The 21734-nt window shown below is 42.6% G+C and overlaps 1 protein-coding gene across 1 annotated transcript in view; it reads left to right on the forward strand.

Moving 5' to 3' along the window:
* ankfy1 (ankyrin repeat and FYVE domain containing 1) overlaps positions 1-21734 on the forward strand; it is a 51516-nt gene that overhangs the window by 25075 nt on the left and 4707 nt on the right. The window contains exons 11-21 of the mRNA NM_001079419.1: positions 3181-3278; positions 9686-9911; positions 10204-10302; positions 10686-10839; positions 13463-13631; positions 15660-15778; positions 16787-16943; positions 17266-17466; positions 19262-19438; positions 20382-20529; positions 21550-21640. Of these exons, the coding sequence (NP_001072887.1) occupies positions 3181-3278; positions 9686-9911; positions 10204-10302; positions 10686-10839; positions 13463-13631; positions 15660-15778; positions 16787-16943; positions 17266-17466; positions 19262-19438; positions 20382-20529; positions 21550-21640 (1639 nt within the window). The remainder of the gene's footprint in view (positions 1-3180; positions 3279-9685; positions 9912-10203; positions 10303-10685; positions 10840-13462; positions 13632-15659; positions 15779-16786; positions 16944-17265; positions 17467-19261; positions 19439-20381; positions 20530-21549; positions 21641-21734) is intronic.

The raw sequence follows: 21734 nt of genomic DNA on the forward strand, positions 1-21734 counted from the left end.
GGGATTTAAATAGGTGTACGTACCAATTTTCATTGTGCTTGATTGTGGCATACAATTGAATTCCATTAAGTTTAAAGTGAAATCTGCATATTCAGACTATTATTTTAGGAGCCATTGTATAATGTATTTAGTATCATCCAGTTCTGTTTTAAACTAAAAAATATTGATGCAGTACAGAGAAATCAGTGTAACCCAAAGCAATTATCACATCCAGAGATCCTCTAAATCAGTGCTGTCCAACTGGCGACCCCCCCTCTGTGTGGCCCCCCACCTGTCTGGCTGCTTTGATGGCTAACCTTTGAGTAAGCATTAAATGGTATCAGTACTGAGATTAACTGGCCCCCTGAATGGTTCTCACCTCAGATTCAGGCTGTAATCCCTCTGTATTGTTTAAAAATGTAATCCCCTGTGTTTTTCACACCTTTTAATACCTGCATTGTTCACCCCCTGCAGTGTTCACACCTCAGGCTCAGACTGTAATCACTCCCATTGTTCACTTCTTCACACCTCAGACATAGGTACTGTAGGCAGAGTATGGCACATACAGCTAGCATAGGGCAGGTAGAGTATGGCACACACCACAGGCAGCATAGGTCAGGGAGGGTATGGCACACACAGGAAGGGTAGGGCAGGCAGAGTATGGCACACACAGTCAGGGTAGGGCAGGCAGAGTATGGCACACACAGTCAGGGTAGGGCAGGCAGAGTATGGCACACAGAGGCAGGGTAGGGCAGGCAGAGTATGGCACACAGAGGCAGCATAGAGAAGGCAGAGTATGGCACACAGAGGCAGCATAGAGAAGGCAGAGTATGGCACACACAGGCAGGGTAGGACAGGCAGAGTATGGCACACACAGACAGCATAGGACAGGCAGAGTGCTGCCTGTGTGTGCCATACTCTGCTTGCCCTATGCTGCTTGTGGGAGGTGAACCTGGCAGGGGTTTGTTGTGGGAGTTTGTTAGCAGTTGGAAATAGCCATTAAATGGTCCTTAAGGTGTGTAATTATGTACTGGGGGTTGCTCTGCTATCCACAGTGGAGGAGGAGGCATATGGAATTTAAGGGTATATCTTAATATGACATAATTCTTTCACATATGAATGATGGTTGATATCCTCACAGTAAGGACCAAGCATTTGGGATTTTGCTGTGCTACCACCATTGTGATAAAATAGGTGTGGTTTGAAGTGGGTGTGGTTTCAAAAAGGGGAGTGGTCAAAACTGGCTTCCTTTAGCGGCCCTCCACCATGTATGCTAGAGAAATTCCGGCCCTCTGCACCGTAGAAGTTGGACAGCACTGCTCTAAATGGAACTATAGAAGACTGGCCTTTTATGAACTGCAACATTACTATTCCCCAAACAGCATCCAGCGATTAATAAATAATGATGAAATGATGAAATAAGTGAGATTCAGTGCACCTCCTTAAAGACATAGGGGCTGATATACACATATAGATGCTAAAGTGTACAAATGGAGTTGCCGGTAGCAAGCAATCAGCATTTTGTTCTGAACAGTCTGCAAGTTAGAAAACAAGAGCAATGGCTTTTCAACTGCATCCTGCATCCTGCAACCTGTGTTTGTAAGTAAGATGTTAAGTCCATTTCTAAAGTCCGTGCTGCAATTATCTCAGTGAAAAATCTAAATAGATGTTAGCCACAAGAAATAAACCTGTTAATTGCTTCTTCCCAGTAGTATATGCAAGAACGGTGCATTCTCATCATCCTCTTTTGTATACCAGATTTTCAAAAATTCGTGCTGCAGGCAGAAAAAATAAGGATACTCATAGGCAGCTTTATCAAAATGCAAGTTTAGAGCTTAATACATAAAAACTTACCCATATTCTATTCATTTCTAAGGGAATTTTAGAAGCGTATTTATCAATTGGTGAAAGTTAAATGATAAATACACTTCTTAAAATCCCATAGGAATAAATAGAATGTCAGTGAGTTTTTAAGTAATAAGCTCTAAACTCGCATGTTTGATCTGCCTCATAGTATTTTAGTGGTCAGATAGGTAATGTATGTACAAATAGGTACAGTTATGAGATCCATTATTCAGAAATCTCTAATTATAGGAAGACCACATCTCCCATAGACTCCATATTATCAAAATAATTTAAATGTGTGCATTTTTGTAATAAATAAAAGTTTATAATATGTAATGATTTCCTTTTTCTTTTTAATAATAAAACAGTACCTTGAACTTGATCCTGCCTGTGCAGTATTATTCGATATTCATGGCAAAACAATTCTGTCAGGAGTTTATTTATTGTGTTTTTAGCAGACTTTATTATGGTGTGTAAGCCAACATCACCGGTGATGTTGCCCATAGAAACAAGTTTAAAATTAGATTTGAACAGTTACCTACATGTTAAAAAAACAAAAGCAAAGATCTGATCAGTTGCTATGGGCAACATCACTGGTATATTGGCTTACATACTATAATAAATATGATCCTTAACAGCAGATACAGTTTTATACCTAAAATACATACAGTAACACAAATATAATATTTAAAAACGATTAATCTTTAGTCAAAGTTTTATTCCACCTGTCTACATTTTCTCTGGGAATGCATATTATAGACATTTCATTTATTTATAACATTGTGTTCTTAATGGTCACATTCTACACCCTTATTGAATTATGTTGTTTTAAAACAAGAATTACATTTAGAATAAATTAAAAGATAGAACACATTTTAATTATTTGTAAGTGTTTATAGTTGTATTCTTTCCCTTCACTTCAAAAGAATAAAAATGATGTGGTTCTTTAACATGTCACACTTTGGTTAATCTGTTTTTTATGTTGCCACTATGGTTATCATTGCTGCCTTGAAGCACTGAGTCCTAGGTAAGATTCCACCCAGGAATCATGATGTTTTTATCATCTTCCTGTGCTTGTGTAGGTTTACTACTGGTACTCCGGTTTCCTCCCCACTGCAAAATTATAAATTCATTGGCTGCTGATTGTAAAGTTGTTTTACAATCAAACAATTATTTACCAAATTTAAAAACAAGTGTCAGTGTTTTCTTGGCATTTAAAGTAAGACACTACACTGATTATAAGAAAGAAATGCAATTATTTCAAGAAACTTGCATTGTTATAGTGCCCTAGTAACTCTTTTCTGGTGGCACTATGTATGTGTGCCTGCTTATGCCCTTTGTGTGTTCTCTTTTCAGGCAACTGCTTGTTACAAAGAGCTGCTGCTGCAGGGAATGAAGCTGCTTCCCTGTTCTTGGCAACCCATGGGGCAAAAGTCAATCATAAAAATAAATGGGTATGTATCATATATTTGGCTATATACATATTCTTAAAGCATATTCTGAGTATACATGGTGGAAAAGAGTAAGATCAGACAAAGGGATGCTATGTAAATATGAGTTTTTTTTTTAATTTTTACTGCAAAGTTATTTAATTAGTTTTTCTAGTGCACAGTGCCATCCAAGTTGTGGGCCAAATCCTACAGATCTAATGGACTGGTGTCTAGGTTTCTCAAATGTATAGCCATTCATATCGTCATTTATATAAGAAGGACATTGAAGCTAAAAAGCCCATTTCTCTTACAGGTGTCTGTGGGACACAGGGACCATGGGGTATAGTATCTACCAGCAGGAGGCAGGACACTAGAAGAGGAAGAAGAGGAAAAGGCCCCTCCTCCCTGCTACTATACCCCCTGTAGCTTCCTTAGAGCGCCAGTTTTTTCTAGTGTCCTCAGGAGACAGGATCTTACAGCTCTCTGAAGTCTGCGGCCAGATTATTCTGGCACCAGGGGTCGACCTATAGGGCCTACTGCAGTTCCCTCCACAGGCTTCCCCCTACGTGGGACTCAAGCACCGGGGCCAGTAAGACTCTCTGAGCGGGCCACACAGATTCCCTGCCTCTACCTGTGAGTGCAGACGCTGTCCGGCGCTTCCTCCTTCTCAGCTGCACCCCAGGTCAGTTCAGCTCCCAGCCTGCCTGCTCAGCCTGCCAGCCTACCTAAACAGCCCCCCTCGCCTTAGTACCTTCAGCGGTCCCTCTGCCGGTCCCCATGCGTTCCACCGCGGCCCCATGCGTTCCACCGTCCCCTCCGGGTGACGTCACTATGCGTCGCCGTTTTCTGCGCGCCTCTGTTCGCGCGCTTTCCTCCTTCGCGCCATTCTGCTCCGCTCTCCATCCTGAACGGTCGCATCCTCAGGGGCTCTCCTTGGCTCTCCGGACACAGGGACGGTATCTTTGGCAGAGGGGGCACTATTAGGGGAATTTCAGGAGGGCAAGGCTGGGCTTTTAGCGCGGTTGGGTCTGTCTGATCGGGTAACCCCTCCAGGGTTGAGGGGACTGTATTCCTTTGCTGAGTTATGTGAGGGTGTTTCTCTGCTTGGGAAGTATACAATTACTTATGTATTGAATTATATCTGTGCCTAATCGCCTCATATATTCCCCTTACACCTTTTTTTTTAAAAAAAAAAAAGGTTATCCTAAGGTGTAAGGAGGGGGAATTCCCCTTTCTCCCTTGCATTGACTTGCATTAAAGCCTGCCTGTCTTTTTTGCGTTTATCTGCTGACTATTGTAGGACTGCTTGTCTTGCTCCTTTTCTGTCATGGCAGAAGGCATTCCAGAAGGCCCCTTTTCCAGGGGGGCTTCTAGCTCCTCAAAGGTAAAATACCTAGCATGCGCCAGATGCTGCAAACGTCTTCCATCTGGAAGAAAGGAACCTCTTTGTTCCTCTTGCTCCAAAATTCCGGCTGAGACCCAGTCCCAGGCTCCGGACGTGCCACTGCCCCCCAGTTCAGAATTAGCAGGGGGGGACCCTACTCCAGCACTGGCTCTGGATGCTCAAGCGCAAGCTTCCTCTTCCCAACAGGATCCTCCCTTATGGGCGGCCCAGCTTTCCACCGGCATTCCCAAGCTTGCAGCCTGCCTTGATAAGCTCTTGGACAGGTTAGATAGGGAGGAACCTCATCCTCCTAAGTCCCTCAAGCGGCAAGCCTTACTCCGCTTGGATGACTACAGCGACTCAGAGTCTCTCCACGCCTCGGCTACTTGGGAGGACCACTCCCTAAGCGAGGGGGAGATTTCCTCCGACGCCAGATGACCCGGAGGACGCATCTAGATAGTCACCAGAGGCCATTGATGCTCTCATTGCTTCAGTAATGACCTGCCTTGACCTCAAGACTCCAGAATCCTCTCTAGAGTCTTCTTCCTCTCTCTTCAAGCGTCAGAAAAAGACCGCCTCGGTTTTTCCTTCCCACGATCAACTGGACTCCCTTATCCAAGCGGAGTGGGATCACCCTGAGAGGCGATTCCAGACCTCACGGTGTATCCAACGCTCGTATCCCTTTCCACAAGAGACCCTGGAGAGATGGTCTACCCCTCCATTGGTAGACGCTCCGGTGTCCCGCTTATCCAAGAACACCGCCCTTCCTGTCCCGGATTCCTCTTCCTTCAAGGATCCGATGGATAAAAAGATGGAGGGTTTCCTCAGAGCAACATTTACTTCAGCTGGAGAAAGCCTCCGCCCCACCTTGGCTTCGGCCTGGGTTTACCGGGCAGTTCAGACCTGGTCCAACTCGCTCTTAGAGGGCATATCCTCGGGCTCTTCCAGACAGGAATTGTCCCTCTTAGCCTCCCAAATTCGTGACACCAACGAGTACCTATGCGAAGCATCCCTGGACTCAGCCCAGGCCATCAGTCGTACCTCAGCCCTGGCTGTAGTGGCACGCCGTTCCCTCTGGCTTAAGCTCTGGTCTGCCAACATGTCTTCTAAGAAGTCCCTCACCACTCTCCCCTTCAAGGGCAAGCTCCTATTCGGGCCAGAACTCGACAAGATAATCAGCCAAGCCACTGGGGGGAAGAGCACCTTCCTTCCCCAGCCTCGGACTCGCCCTTCCTTTCGCAGGGGTCGCTTTTTTCGCCCCAGGGGCTCCAAGGTCTCCTCCTCCAGGGATTCCTCCACGCAGAACCCCGCGGGAAAACCCAGGTTCCAAGCGCGGACCAAGTACTCCTGGCAGGGTAGGCGTCCTCAATCCAAGCCCGCCGACAAGTCCTCTTCCACATGACTACCCCCGGGCAGTAAGTCCTCCTCCCGTAGGAGGCAGACTTCGCCAGTTCCGCGAAGCCTGGCTTCGTCTTACTTCCGATCCCTGGGTACACCGAGTGGTATCCTTCGGCTATCGTCTCGAGTTTCTTGCCACCCCTCCGAGCCGGTTCTTCATGTCCCAGCTCTCTCAGGACCCTCCCAAACAGTCCGCATTTCTCGCCATCATACAAGACCTCCTGGACGAGAGAGTGATAATACAGATGCCTCCGGAGGAGAGGTTCCGGGGATTTTATTCCAATCTCTTTCTCGTTCCAAAACGAGACGGGTCCTTTCGACCCATCCTAGACCTCAAGAAGCTCAACACCTTCCTTCGCTTCTCTCGGTTCAAAATGGAATCACTCAGGTCAGTTATTGCGGCCATGGGTCACAACGAATACCTAGTGGCGCTAGACATAAAGGACGCCTACCTCCACGTCCCCATTTTCCCTCCCCATTGGAAATACTTAAGATTTGCGGTCAAAAACCTCCACTTCCAGTTCACGGCTCTTCCCTTCGGGCTTACCTCGGCACCTCGCATTTTACCAAGATCATGGCAGCGGTAGCAGCGTCTCTCAGGGCTCAGGGGGTGTCAATCACCCCATATCTGGACGACCTTCTTCTCAAGGCGCCATCCCAGTCGGCTGCGACATCCCAATTGGAACTGGTCACTTCAACCCTAACATCCCTGGGTTGGAAGATCAACTTGGAGAAATCACGACTCACTCCATCCCGTCGAATGCCCTTCCTGGGCATGATCTTCGACACAGTCCAGCAGAGGGTATTCCTCCCTCCAGAAAAGATCTCCCGAATTCAGGACTTGACGCGTCGGCTGATCCAATCACAGGGCCCATCTATCCGTTTTGCCATGCAGGTGCTGGGGTCCATGGTGTCGTCCATAGAAGCCGTGCCCTTCGCGCAGTTTCATCTACGCTACCTTCAGTGGAACATCCTGGATCAGTGGACACGCACCAGCCTGTCCCAGAGAATCCAGATCCTTCCCAAGACGAAGACTTCTCTTGCATGGTGGCTCAACACGCCTCACCTTGCCAGGGGGCGTCCTCTCCAGGAACCCCACTGGCGCCTTCTGACCACGGATGCCAGCCTCAAGGGTTGGGGAGCAGTTCTGGACCACCTCTCAGCTCAAGGGACCTGGTCAAAGACCGAAGCTCTCCTTCCCATCAACATCCTGGAGATCCGGGCAGTCCGTCTGGCCCTATTGCACTGGCAACACCTTCTTCGGGGACAGGCCATCAAAGTACAATCCGACAACGCCACCACGGTTGCCTACCTAAATCATCAAGGCGGAACCCGAAGCCTCAGGGAGGTCAGTCTTATTCTGACCTGGGCGGAGGCCCAGGACTCCCGGCTGACAGCAGTCTACATCCCGGGCCTCGAGAATTGGCAGGCCGATTACCTCAGCCGGCAGCAGCTCGACCCAGGAGAGTGGGCCCTAAGTCCAAGTATCTTTCTGGACATCGTCGATCGATGGGGTCTCCCGAGCGTAGACCTCATGGCATCTCGCCTGAACCGGCAAGTCCCCCAATTCATGGCCAGGTGCCGCGACCCTCTAGCTCTGGCAGCGGATGCTCTCACGGCCAGTTGGGATTTCCCTCTGGCTTACGTATTCCCCCCGCTTCCTCTTCTGCCCAGAGTCATCAAGAAGATCAAGGCCGGATCCAGCCCGGTGATCCTAGTGGCCCCCTTCTGGCCCAAAAGGGCCTGGTTCTCCGAGCTGGTAGCTCTCAGCAGGGCCGAACCCTGGAACCTTCCCCTGGTTCCCGACCTTTTCTCCCAAGGCCCGATCCACCACCCGGACCCGGCATTCCTGAATTTGACGGCCTGGCTCTTGAGTCCCTAGTGCTCCAACGCAAGGGTTTCTCTCCCGAGGTCATCCGTACCATGATGGCTGCCCGAAGGCCGGTCTCCTCCAGAACCTACCACCGTGATTGGTGTGACACGGAGGGCTATTCCTTCCAGACCTTCTCCTTACCCCGCCTCCTCTCCTTCCTTCAGTCGGGGCTTTCCAAGGGTCTTTCACTGGGATCCCTTAAATCTCAGATCTCGGCACTATCTGTCCTCTTCCAACGTCGCCTGGCCATCCTACCGGACATAGCCACCTTCTTACAGGGAGTCTCTCGACTTCGTCCTCCCTTTCGCGATCCCATCCCCCCATGGGACCTCAACCTTGTTCTCACAGTTCTTCAGGGGCCCCCATTCGAGCCCCTGGGTAGCATACCTCTGGCATGGCTTACCTGGAAAACAGTCTTTCTGCTAGCCATCTCCTCAGCTCGCAGGGTGTCTGAGATCTCGGCTCTTTCGCATCTCCAGCCATACCTCGTATTCCATGCAGACCGGGCGGTCCTCAGAACTTTGCCCTCCTTCGTGCCTAAGGTCGGCTCTTCCTTTCACATCAACCAGGACATCACCATCCCGTCCTTTTGTCCTCAGCCTTCCTCGCCTAAGGAAGTAGCCTTGCACGCCTTGGACCCGGTCCGGGCGCTAAAGTTCTACCTCCACCGCACCAAGGACATTCGCCAGTCCTCAGCCCTCTTCATTGTGCCCGCTGGCCCCCAAAAGGGTTCTCCGGCCTCCAAGGCTACCTTATCCCGTTGGATTAGGGAAGCCATCCGCAGAGCATACATTGCCAGAGGCAAACAGCCGCCCCTTCATCTCAAAGCTCACTCGACTCTGGGAATTAGCACCTCTTGGGCCTTTAGAAACAGGGCCTCAGCCGAACAGGTCTGTAGGGCCGCTACATGGTCCTCCATTCATTCCTTCACTAAATTTTACAGATTTGAGATTTTTGCGGCATCTGATGCTCATTTCGGGAGAAAGGTGCTGCAAGCCGCAGTTACCTAAAACCGTTTCTCCCACCCTTTCTTCTGTTGGGGCAGCTTTGGTATGTCCCCATGGTCCCTGTGTCCCACAGACACCTGTAAGAGAAAAGGAGATTTTGTGATTACTCACCGTTAAATCCTTTTCTCTTAGGACGTCTGTGGGACACAGGGCTTCCCCCCCTGAACCGGTTCCTCTGGAAAGTTTTCTGCTTATGTAGATAGTTAAGTTATACTGTCTCTTTCTTTGTAGACAAAACTGGCGCTCTAAGGAAGCTACAGGGGGTATAGTAGCAGGGAGGCGGGGCCTTTTCCTCTTCTTCCTCTTCTAGTGTCCTGCCTCCTGCTGGTAGATACTATACCCCATGGTCCCTGTGTCCCACAGACGTCCTAAGAGAAAAGGATTTAACGTTGAGTAATCACAAAATCTCCTTTTCTATTATACCTTATAAAGATTACAGTATACCCTTTTCTGTACCCTGAGATAAATTAACTCTAAGTAGCTGGTCGAGGGTCACATTTTACAATGAGCTGCCATAGGGTTTATCAAATCTGGGTCTTTAGCATGCGATCCCACATCAAAGTCTGATCACTTAACCTCTAAGGCAGGGGCCACATGGGCCAAATAAATCTTTACAATACAGGGAGAAGAACTGCACATGTATGTAAAAAAAAAGTAGAAGATGAGATCCCTGTTTCGAACAGTATACACTCTGGAGTGTATGAACCATTAAATGTGATTTCATATGTAAAATTAATGCTAAATGCACAATTCAATTGAATGCTTCCAGGGTGAATCGCCTTTACATACTGCATGTCGGCATGGACTTTCTAACCTTACAGCAGAGCTTTTACAACAAGGAGCCAACCCAAATATTCAGACTCAAGAACCTATTACTTCTCCAAGAGGACCTCCAGCAAACAGTCTGGCAGACAGCACTTACTTACAAACACCTCTGCACATGGCAATCGCATATAACCATCCTGATGTTGTTTCTGTCATATTGGAACAAAAAGGTGTGCATCTTTCTAGAACAAAGTGGAGTTTTATGAAAGGAAGTTGCTGTTAGGGTAACAGGTCCCATACCTGTACCACTTTACAACTTTTATAATTATCCTAGAGTAGTCTGTGGCTGTATGAGGTCTATAACACTATGCAAGAAAGTGTATTTTTGTTTTTAATTTGGCATGTTTCAGACAACATTTTTTGCGTGTGTATATAATTGGTTAGGTTAACAGAAATAACATATATATAACTAGTTGTAAAATGTTACTGTACAAATGATTTTACCTTTTTTTTCTTCTCTAGCTAATGCTCTTCATGCAACAAATAATCTACAGATCATACCTGACTTTAGTCTCAAGGACTCCAGAGAACAGACAGTGTTAGGACTGGCACTATGGACAGGTTAGTGTAGAAAACTCCTCTATACAAAGTGCCCATATAACCCTTCAATGTTATGCAGCCACGGTGGGGCCCGGGGGACAGGGGGCCTGGACCGCAGAGTCTGCTTCCACTATAGCCACTCTAGTGCCAATAAATGTAAGTGCCTGCTGTAAACTGTTCACAGCAGGAAGGCAGGCACGTGCAAGCAGCTGGGGTGGGGGGAGAGCTGGCAAGGTTTCTAAGGCATGCCAGGCCCCTCCAAAAATTTTTTACAGGGTGGGGCCTGAAAATGCCATATGAAAAAATAATCTAATTTTACGCTTCAAAGTTTTTCTTTTTTTTTTTTACCTTAAAGGTTGTAGATGTAGCAGTAGGACACAAACTGATCAGTGTATTGTTTTCAGGCATGCACACCATTGCCGCACAACTCCTGGGCTCTGGAGCATCCATCAATGATACAATGTCAGATGGACAGACACTTCTACACATGGCAATACAAAGACAAGACAGCAAGAGTGCCCTGTTCCTGCTAGAACACCAAGCTGATATCAATGTCCGGTATGACTTCTGCCAGCTATATAGAAGACCTGAGTAGTGCGGATTCCTCCTTGATATACATCACTTAAGTGTACCAGTAATCTGTTCCTAGAAAAAGCATATGTGTTCAAAAAAAGTTTTTTAGTGATATGTTTCTAATAATAATAAAAGGTTTCTAAGCCACCATACCATAATTAGTTCCAATTGCATTATTGTTTACTTTTCCACAGTCTACTTTTGTTTTTAAAAATTATATTTAATTTAGCTGTTGTTGAACACACATTCTTTTTTCAAGGAACTGATTATGCATATTTTATGACCACCTTATCAGGAAAAGAGAATACTTGTAAGGGAAATGACAGATGGTATTTGTCACCCGTGATTAATCTCAAAATGTCCCATGTTTCCTCTTAATTGCACTGGTTAACATTAAAATCGCTCCTGGGGAAACATGTGTCTTGGCTACTTTCCCAAATAGTTCTAAGTTTCCTTGCAAGGAAACTTTGGGCAACTTCACACCGCATATGTTTCCCCAGTGGCAATTCACATGTTAGCTGGTGGAGAGGAAACACAGGATATTCCTTGCCTGCTGATAAATTACAGGAGACAAAACATCTTGTTTGTCACTGCCCTGCTACCATGCACCTTGATTTGTATTCAAGTCTTAACATGATCATAGTTGACATCTTCTTTTTGGCTAATGCCACACGGGAATAATTGTAGGCTGAGAATCAGCACCTATGCTTGCATCAGCCATTGTTTCAGGCCAGGTGTAGGCACAAGGAGTGGATTTTGGTGCGGAAATGCTGGAGTATATTTCAGAGCCCAAATCCGCTCCATTTGCCTGCATCTGGACCAACGCAATGGCTCTGAGTTCAGGCACAGGGAAAGGCTGATGCCAGCAATGGGGCTGATTCTCGGCCTGCATTTATCCACAGGCCAAGAACAGCCCTGGGTGGAATTAGCCATAGGGCAGTAGCAAACGGGGAGATTAGTCTTCCCGCAATTCCATCCCACTGGCTAGAATGTAAATCACCGGTGGGATGGCATATGCTTTGCTGTGATGTCCCGAATTCGCCCGAAGTTTAGATAACTTCGGGCGATTGCAGGACATTGCAGCGTCACGTATGCCATCCCTGCGGCAATTTACATTCTAGCTGGTGGGATGGCATTGCGGGGAGATTAGTCGCCCGCAACAACGAAGGTTTAACGCTGCACAACTAATCTCCCCATGTGCCACTGCCCCTTACTGCCGAGTTTTTAAAAACGGTAGCAGATAATAACTATCAGATAAATTAGATAAGTTGTGTAGATAGCTGTTCACTATCTTTTTTTTGTTCTGTCCTTGCATCTACTTCCTGTAGCAGAACTTAAATGACACCCAAAAATTTCTTTTAAAAATATGAACCTACTTCCAAACCTACCTATAGGTCATGCTGACTGTTTTTTCCTAAAAGTCCTGTTTCTCTACATAAATCCTACTGAAGATCCAGAACCCGACTGTCTGGCAACCTGACTGTAGCTTCTCAATCTGTCAAAAGGACTACATCATAAACTGGGAGGATTCAGCATGTCGTTTGCTTCAAAGAGTTCCCCCTCCCTCCCTCGCTCGCTCCTTGCATTGTGAACTAGATAGCAGGCAGGCTTGATCTTTCCATTGCCTGCCTGCTTCAAAGGGCTTCCCCCCCTTTCTGCTCTTCCCACAAAGAATTTAAATAGCTTTCCTGTGCGCGCCTGCCTGCTTCTAAGGGCTCCCCCTCCCCTCCCCATTACACATAGACAACAGAGCTGAGCTTGTCACACACTGGCTGAAAGCAGAATGGGCGTTGCAGATTTGTAATTGGGCATATTTATTCACTTGGGAGGCATTTAAATTAAAACCTGGAAGAGGGGAACAAACATGGCTGCTCCGTGGGTCTGTAATTCGTGCTACCATAATTATGAAGCGAAAAAACTTTGCAGATTTAGTTTATAAGGAATTTAAAGCTGATACAAATTAAAACACAACAGTAGGTGTAAAAAAATGTTTTAATTGGCTGTCAGTATCACTTAAGCACAAGTATGAGAAGATCAGAGATGCATTTCTTTTATATACATACATAAATACATATATATATATATATATATATATAATTTACATATATTATATGTATCATTCCCTACTACAGTAAGGTTGTTCCAATAGTGGCCAATTTAAAAAAATAAATAAATAAAAAAGGGCAGGGGTGGCAACCATTTTTGGAGTTTTTAACTCTAAAAGCAAGCAAGTTGCACATAAAACTTAGTCCCTTTGAAAAATGCATAATGAAGCAGTAGAATACTTAATGAGTCAGATGAAAGTGAGTGTAGGACTGGCCAGACCAAGGATGACTTTGACCAAATTGGCCAAATTGAATAATTGCAATATATGGACAAACAATCCCTATTGTGTTTAAAGGGGGAGAGCATTTTATAGTAGTTTTATGCACAAAATGCATTAGGGCTGGAAGCTCCTGTTTACCATATCTAGATTGTGTCTACATTTCTGTATTAACATCCTGCCAACATCAGGCAACAATACGTGCCTGTGTTTGTATGTAACGATTAGCACTATAAAATATAATGTTAATGTTAAGACCTTTGTATGGTTTCACATATATTACAGAACCCGGGATGGCGAGACAGCACTTCAGCTTGCCATTAAAAATCAGCTTCCTTTGGTGGTGGATGCCATTTGTACAAGAGGCGCTGATATGTCTGTTACTGATGAACAAGGGAATCCCCCTCTGTGGCTTGCACTAGAGAATGAGCAGGAGGATATTGCCTCAACTCTGGTAAGTCTATAACTTGACCCTTGTGCACTTAATTGTTACCGAAGGGCTCGTGAAATCTGTTGCTGATGTAGTACAATCCAGACATATACAGAGGCTACATGTGCCTCTTTATAGCAGGGTGTGTAAAGAAATTATACTTGCCATTCTATACTGTGAGTAAAAAATACATAGAGTACAATGATATAGCATGAATATAATCTCACAACATTCTTACATATAAGAGAACTTGTTATTTTGCTGAACTGTTTAAAACATAGAGACTCCTTTCTAGGAAATATCTATGATAAACCTAAACATTTGTTTAATTTAAATGCAATTTTCAGTTCAGCTCTAATTAAATGAATATTTACTTAAAGTGAAACCTACCCTGGTATTTTATAACCATGCAAATTAAACTTCATTGCAAAAAGGTATGCCATACACAGGCATGACATTTACTATTCAATAACCTGTTATCCATTAGGTTACGATAAACATTTCCCAGTATTCAGTTAAAACAAGCAAATTTTTGTGTTAAGCTGATTATTTTTTCTGTATTAGCTACAGAGGTGGTACCTTGTTCTTTATGAAGCTTGCATAAATTATTATTAAGGGTAAAATAATATTTTGGGTAAAATGCATTTAAGTAGACTTATATGGTGAACACCATGTTCCAAGCATAGAATCCAGACCAATATAAAACACTGACCTTAAACAAAAACAGCAAATTTCACTTTACTCTCCCATCTGCTTACAAATATTTAAACACTGCAGTACTGCCTTCAATACTATGGATAGGGGCACATCCATTCATTTTTGAGAAAGCATAAAAACATCCTTGGGTGGGTTTCATCCCTGCAATTGATATAATATTAAACCTTGAATGGGTGATCACAGAAAAAAAGTAGGTCACAAACAAAAATTGCATTTTTAATATTCAATGTGGCTGACAAATTTGGAATGGCACTAAGAAACCTTGAATATTAGCTTACTTGAATGCTGACTTCTGTGGCATCTTGGACAGCCTTAAGTGGTAGCGTTTTCCATTTATGGTAAGTTTTTTTTTTTATATGATTTTGTATATTTAAGTCTAAAAAAAAAGTAAAGTAAATACAGTAGAGATTGTGTACTTGTGCTGCAATTTTCTCAAAAAGTGTGCAAAAGCAATCCCCAAAATTAATAAATCTACCCCATACTGTATTTAAGAACAGGTGGCTTAAAAATCTCAATAGGCCGCAAGTGATTAAAGGATACATATCATATAAAAATTAAGAATGTACCAGTGAATTATACTCCTCAAAATATAGAAGGATTGTGCTTAAAAAAAATTGTGTTTTGGACTGATTTATTGAGAAATTCTCCCAAAGTCCCATTAGTCCCGCCCATCTGTACCACTTCCTGCTGACTGAATTCTCTGGATGTGCAGGGGAGCTACTGGCTCTCAGTACAGGCACTGTAGGATAGGAACCTACAGGCTTGTGTGAGTGCAAGGCTGTGATTGGCTATCCCTCTCCTGCTATGCTTCTGGCAGGGATGTTAGGACACGCCCACCCTTCATTTGAAACACCGACAGAGAACTGATAGGATCAATAAGTCCAATAAAAGGGCCATTTTTACAGATAGGATTCATTTTAAGCCCAAAGTGAAACCAGCACCATATATTATTCATAATTGCCTACAAATTAGGGTTTTTTCCATTTATCCAATATCTCTCTTTAAATTCTCTGGACTTTTTTTTCATTGTTGTCTTCTAATTTCGTCGATATTCCTCTTAGTGATGTGTTTAGCATTGGTGTCTATTTCTGTGGGTACAGACCCAGACTGAAGAATTGCATTAACTGTTGCATTGCATGACATACACATGTAAGTCTTTGGAACATATTGCTGTAATGTCTAGGATTTAGAGAATGCACCTTAGCAAGTATTTGTTCTTTGCACTAAATTGCACCAAGTTACATATTATGTTCAGCTGGAATGTCATGTTTACCGGCCAAAATTTTTTAAATGTGGACTAACTGCTAATTTTTGCAGTATTTTCTCCTTTTTTAGGTAAGACATGGATGTGATGCTACATTCTGGGGGCCAGGGCCAAGTGGATGCCAACAGACGCTACTTCATAGAGCAATTGATGAAAACAAAGAGCAAATTGCTTGTTTCATTATTCGCAGGTTAGACAAGACCTTGTTTATTTTATTTTGGACTCTTCCAGTTGCATTAAACAGATGTTGAAGTGTATATTATTACAATGTCGCCAAGCGAGTGGATCTTCTCCCGATATCCCCACCTACGGATGGGCGATATCGGGAGAATCCAGGATAATTCGATCGTTTGACCCTGGGGCCAAACGATCGAATTATAATGACGGGCATAGGAAAAGTCGGTCCGGAGACCGCATCAATGAGCCGATGCGGTCCCTGGTCCGACTAGATTTTCTAACCTGCCCGATCGAAATCTGATCGATGGCAGGCCCCGTTGGTAATGCCCATTCACGGGCAATTTTTGTTTGTGACCTACTTTTTTTCTGTGATCACCCATTCAAGGTTTAATATTATATCAATTGCAGGGATGAAACCCACCTAAGGGACCGATATCGGCAGCTAGAATCGGCTTGTGTATGGGGACCTTTTATTTCAGATGACAAATTCCACTTCTGGGACAAATGCATATTCATAGACAAAACAGGGGATGTTCTTTGCTAAGGCTAATGTCAGACGAGGCATCTGGCGTATATTTTTGGCGAGCCGAAAATATATGCCAGACGACTCGTCTGACATTAGCCTGTTAGCTTATCTATTTCTCATTCTACCATGAACAAACATGGAAAATCCACTTGTTTGTCAAGGCTAGCAAATGAGTGAATTTTGACTAATTATGCCACAAAGTTTGTGGGCTAAATTAGTCCAGTCCAATCGCATGTCTCTAGGACAACAATCACATTGCTAATGGGCACCAATGTTACGTAAAATAGCTATTAATAATTATTATTACTAAGGTATTTTTAAAGCACATCTTTCGCAGTACTGGTTAATAAATGGAATACAGTGAACATACAAAATTACAACTGATACAAAATGTTACAGTTCCTATACGATGATACGTTTTTTTTCAATATTTGCAATTTAGGTGCAGGGTAAACTAATAGCTATCTTGTTCGATTATTTTTTTTTACATTCCAGTGGCTGTGATGTAAATAGCACTAGAAAGCCTGGACCAAATGGAGAAGGAGAAGAAGAGGCCAGAGATGGGCAAACCCCCTTGCATTTAGCAGCTTCTTGGGGACTGGAGGAGGTAGTGCAGTGCCTTTTGGAGTTTGGTGCCAATGTAAATACTCAGGTATGGTATGTTAAATTCTACTAGGTCAAATCCAGAGCACTCTCAAGCTGACCCTATAAATATTTAAATTTTTTCAATAATTTCTAAAACATCTTTTTAAAAAAAATATTTCCTCACTGCCCTGAAATGATGTACACCATAATCCAGCAAATGCTGCATTAATTGCAAATGATGGGTTATTTTGGGTGACAACTGTCTATCAAGTGTTGACTTTTGATGTCTGCCAGCATCACCAATTTTGTCTAGTTTTGTTTTAATTTTCAAAATGATACACATTTTAATAAAATTGTATGGCTATATTCATCTCTTTTTTCCATCTCAGGATGCAGAGGGGAGAACTCCAATACACGTTGCTATAAGCAACCAGCATCGTGTCATTATCCAGTTATTGATCTCACACCCTGACATCCGGCTGAATGTTCGTGACAGGCAGGGTATGACCCCATTCGCATGTGCCATGACTTTCAAAAATAACAAGGCCGCCGAGGCAATTCTGAAACGGGAACCAGGAGCCGCTGAGCAGGTAAAAGGACTTTAAAAGATTTTACATTGCATGCATGTAACCATAGTATGGTTACTAGAAGCAACTGTTACTAGAGCAACTGCTGAATGTTTCCAGGTTGGTAAGCTGTTATATAAAGTGGTACAGGTATAAGATCTGTTGGCTGGAAAGCTGGGGACCTGGGGTTTTGCGACACCAGGATCTTTCCGTAATTTGGAACACCATGTCTTAAGTCTGCTAAAAATTATTTAAACATTATATAAACTCTTATATTTGCATTGCTCTTGTTCTTCCTTAAAAATATTTTTTGGATGCTAGCCCAAAATAAATAAATTCTCAGGAAAAATTATCTCACATGATTGTTGTTTTACTACTATTTTTCAGCAGAGCACAACATTTTTTTATTTAAACTGCTTTTATTTATAGTTTTGAAAACAAAAGAATATACAGTAATAATAGGTTAAGTAGAGAAAGAAGGGGAAAGAGGGCGTGACTTAGAGAAGTTTTATGAAACCAATGTAGTAGTTATTAGGCATTTTGTAGTCCCAGTAATGGATTTCCTTCAACTTCAATCCATGCTTATCAAATTTGTCTGGACACCCTCTGGCTAGGTATGTCAGTTTGATGGAGGGTAAGGCCCCATAAATCGCCAGTTTGGGCCTCATCCATCATAGTACAAGTATGGGACCCATTATCCAGAATGCTCAGGACCTGTGGGATTTCCAGATAAGGGATCTTTCGTAATTTGGATCTCCATAACTTAAGTCTGCTAAAATTAATTTAAATATTGAATAAACCCAATAGGCTTGTTTTGCCTCCAGTAAGGATTGATTATATCTTAGTTGGGATCAACTACAAGGCACTGTTTTATTATTACAGAGAAAAAGGAAATCATTTTAAAAAATTAGAATTATTTGCTTATAATGGAGTCTATGGGAGATTGCCTTTCCATAATTCAGAACTTTCTGGATAACGGGTTTCCAGATAAGGGATCCCATACCTTAATGCATTTTTTGGCATAGAAAAGCAGGAATTGTGCCAGCAGTCTTGAGAATTTACTCTCCATGCAAACATCTATAATTCCCAGTGGGCAGAGATGTGGTGAAAATAAGGAGAGTAGAGTAGGTGAGTTAACCTACCTATAGTAGTAATCTCTGACAAGAATTCAATTTAGCGGACAGCTGTAGAGCATTTGAAAGAAACCTGACTGTTCTACTTGGCACCTGTGGCATATATATCAGTGTCTCTGCTACCAATGTTTTTCAGTCTGTTGGGGGTAAGGTAAATTTGAAATATAAATTCTCTCTTGAGAATATTAGGAAGTTTTGCAGATTCTCAGTCACTTTTTCCCATTGTTCCTCATTAAGCACCGCGTTTAAGCAGCCTAAACACACGTTAGAATTCCTAAAATTGCCCCATTGAGCAGTCAATGAGGGCACTTTTGGGCACTCTGGTATCACCTATTTGGTCTACTTAAAAACACTCAAAGCAACTGAAATTGCCCTTATGTGCCATTGCTGATTAACAGTGAAAAGAAATATCTAACAATGTATATTCTAGTCGCTTTGGTCACAAAGATACTCACAGATATTAATAATTTTCAGTGACTTCAATGTACAGACTCACAGTCTTTCGTTAAATCAGTAAATCAGATAGCAAAGTCCTGCATTTTATCATGAAATTTATGGATGATTTTTATTCATAAGTTTTGGTTTGGAGGGCATAGTAAGCCAGTAGGAGGCACATTGTCAGGGTCAAGCAGGTAGTTGAAATTACATAAGTATATATATTTTTTTTACATTTCAACCTTCTTTAGGTGGATAACAAAGGGAGGAATTTCCTGCATGTTGCAGTTCAGAATTCAGATATTGAGAGTGTCTTGTTCTTGATAAGTGTTCAGGCTAACGTTAATTCAAGAGTCCAAGATGCCTCCAAGCTAACCCCACTGCATCTAGCTGTGCAAGCAGGATCAGAGATTATTGTCCGGAACCTGGTACGTATAGATTGTTATTTGTAATTCTAGTTACACAGTGAAACCTGTTAATCATTAAACATTTCATTTTACACTTTGGCATTGTATCTATCTCATAGCTGGAGAAACAGATATTTTACTTCTTCTATGTGTTTTTAATGTTCTTGGTATTTGAGATTCCTCACTATAGTCGATGTTTGATCCCACATGATTTTTAGAAGGAAAGTATTTGTGTGGCCAAAAGCTATAGTTGACTATAACAGGTGTACCTTATATGAAACTGTACATCCAATTATTATATTATGTAAATACACTTGGAAGTTGTGCTTATCAAAGTAAGTTTATCAAAGTTTACTGTATGAAAGACAGCAGGTCCGTTATTACCTATTGATTATTATAGTCATTACCTTATCTTATTAGTGTTCTCCTTGAGTATTTATCTCTAAGACAAACAGTTTGCCTTACAGCACATTATTTTCTATTTGGTCTACAGGATTCGTAGGAATTTTCAATGCTGGGTAGCTTAAAGCATTTTTAGCATCATAACTAAAAAAAAAAATATGAAAGCGGAGTCCAGACAGTATTTTAATTGCAACTCTTATTGGGAAAAGTACAACATGTTCCGAGACCTAAGACCTTATTTCTATGTATTTTGTTTCGTGTTCTAGACATCTCTTCTTTTGATTTAAGTGAAGTGCGTTATAAGGAAAACAAAGTTTAAGAGCAAACTGACAATTATAGAATATATGGTTTCTCACAGAAATAAAAGTACTCTTCAAAATCCCATTGTTAATGTAATTTGTTTATAGATGTGGGACAAACAGATAAAATTGTGGCTAAAATACAGACATATAGCTTTCCCCTTAGCAATGCTTTACCTTACATCTAATATCAGCAGAAAAATGGCATAACACAAATTGCTTGGATTTTCTTTGTTAGTAATATCATTGATGTATGCTGGCAGCTTCTTGCAGGTGCAAAGGTGAATGAACTTACCAAGCATCGTCAGACTGCCCTTCACCTAGCAGCACAACAGGACCTTCCAGTTATTTGTTCTGTTCTCCTTGAGAATGGTGTTGACTTTAGTGCTGCAGATGAGAATGGAAATAATGGTACGAGCAGAAGCATTTTGTGGCTTGTATACTTTGTAAATATTGTTTATACTGTAAAAACTTTTAGCTTGACAAAAATGTTTTATATAAGACTTAGCATATATTGAAAACAAAAGTGTCAATATTTAGCAAAAAATACAAGTACTTGTGGAGACACAAATAGCATCTACAAATAATATACTATGGGCCAAATTTAAATGGAATGTAGATTTAGTTTGTGTGGTTTGCCATGTTAGATACTTTTAAGCTCAACATATATTGTGAAGTTTTCTATTTTCGTGGATTGCCCTTTAGGCTGAAGCTGACCCCCTGGGTTTTAATGCACAGCCATGGTAGCTGCTAATCAGATCCCTGCTGCATAATGGTTTTGCACTTGTTCAGGCTCCTGAGTGCAGTACAGGGTTTTCTGACCACTCAAGTAAAACTTGAATTCCTTCCTAGGATTCCTGCATTAATCTTGGTGTGCAGCTTATGAAGCAACTCACAAGCATTGATCAGAAAACCCTGCAACACATTAACATGCCCCAACACAAGTGATATGAGCCTGCAGATGGGATCTGATTATGGGCTATCATAGCTGACCGAGTGGCTGAAGAGAGCCTATAGGTTACTTCATGAAAATGTAAACTAGAATTCCTGCACAATATTCAAACATTGTACAGTGTGCTGCCAATATAGCTGTACTAATTGTTTCAGAAAAATTATTTTTTAAATAAGGTATTTTCTGTCTTAGCCACTGACCTGGGTTTTTTTTTTTTGCCCAAAAACCATTAATTTTTCAAGCCTTTTTGATTTAAAATCCCTAAAAAGTCTCCTAAATAGCCCCCAAAAAGCATACATTTTGAAAGCACTTATCTGTGAGTGGTCCGGTGTAATGATTTTCTCTGCATATTTTTAAATATACTTTTATTTTGTATAAGAATGATATCTTCTGATTTGTTTCTCCAACTCCTATGTATTAAAAAATCATTGCTGGAATCATTGCAGTGCTTTCTCAGTCTTTCCTTCTTTCGGTTTTAGCTCTGCATCTGGCAATAATGCATGGGCGCTTGAACAATATACGCTGCCTTTTAACTGAATGCAATGTGGATGCAGAGGCTTTAAACTTAAGGTAAGGTATCAATCACACCTTAAAGGAGAAGGAAAGTCATTTTGGCATTTTACTGCCAATAGATTTGCCACATTAGTGCCACCTAGAACAATAT

This window comes from Xenopus tropicalis, chromosome 2 (assembly GCF_000004195.4).
Source record: "Xenopus tropicalis strain Nigerian chromosome 2, UCB_Xtro_10.0, whole genome shotgun sequence".
Taxonomy (NCBI): domain Eukaryota; kingdom Metazoa; phylum Chordata; class Amphibia; order Anura; family Pipidae; genus Xenopus; species Xenopus tropicalis.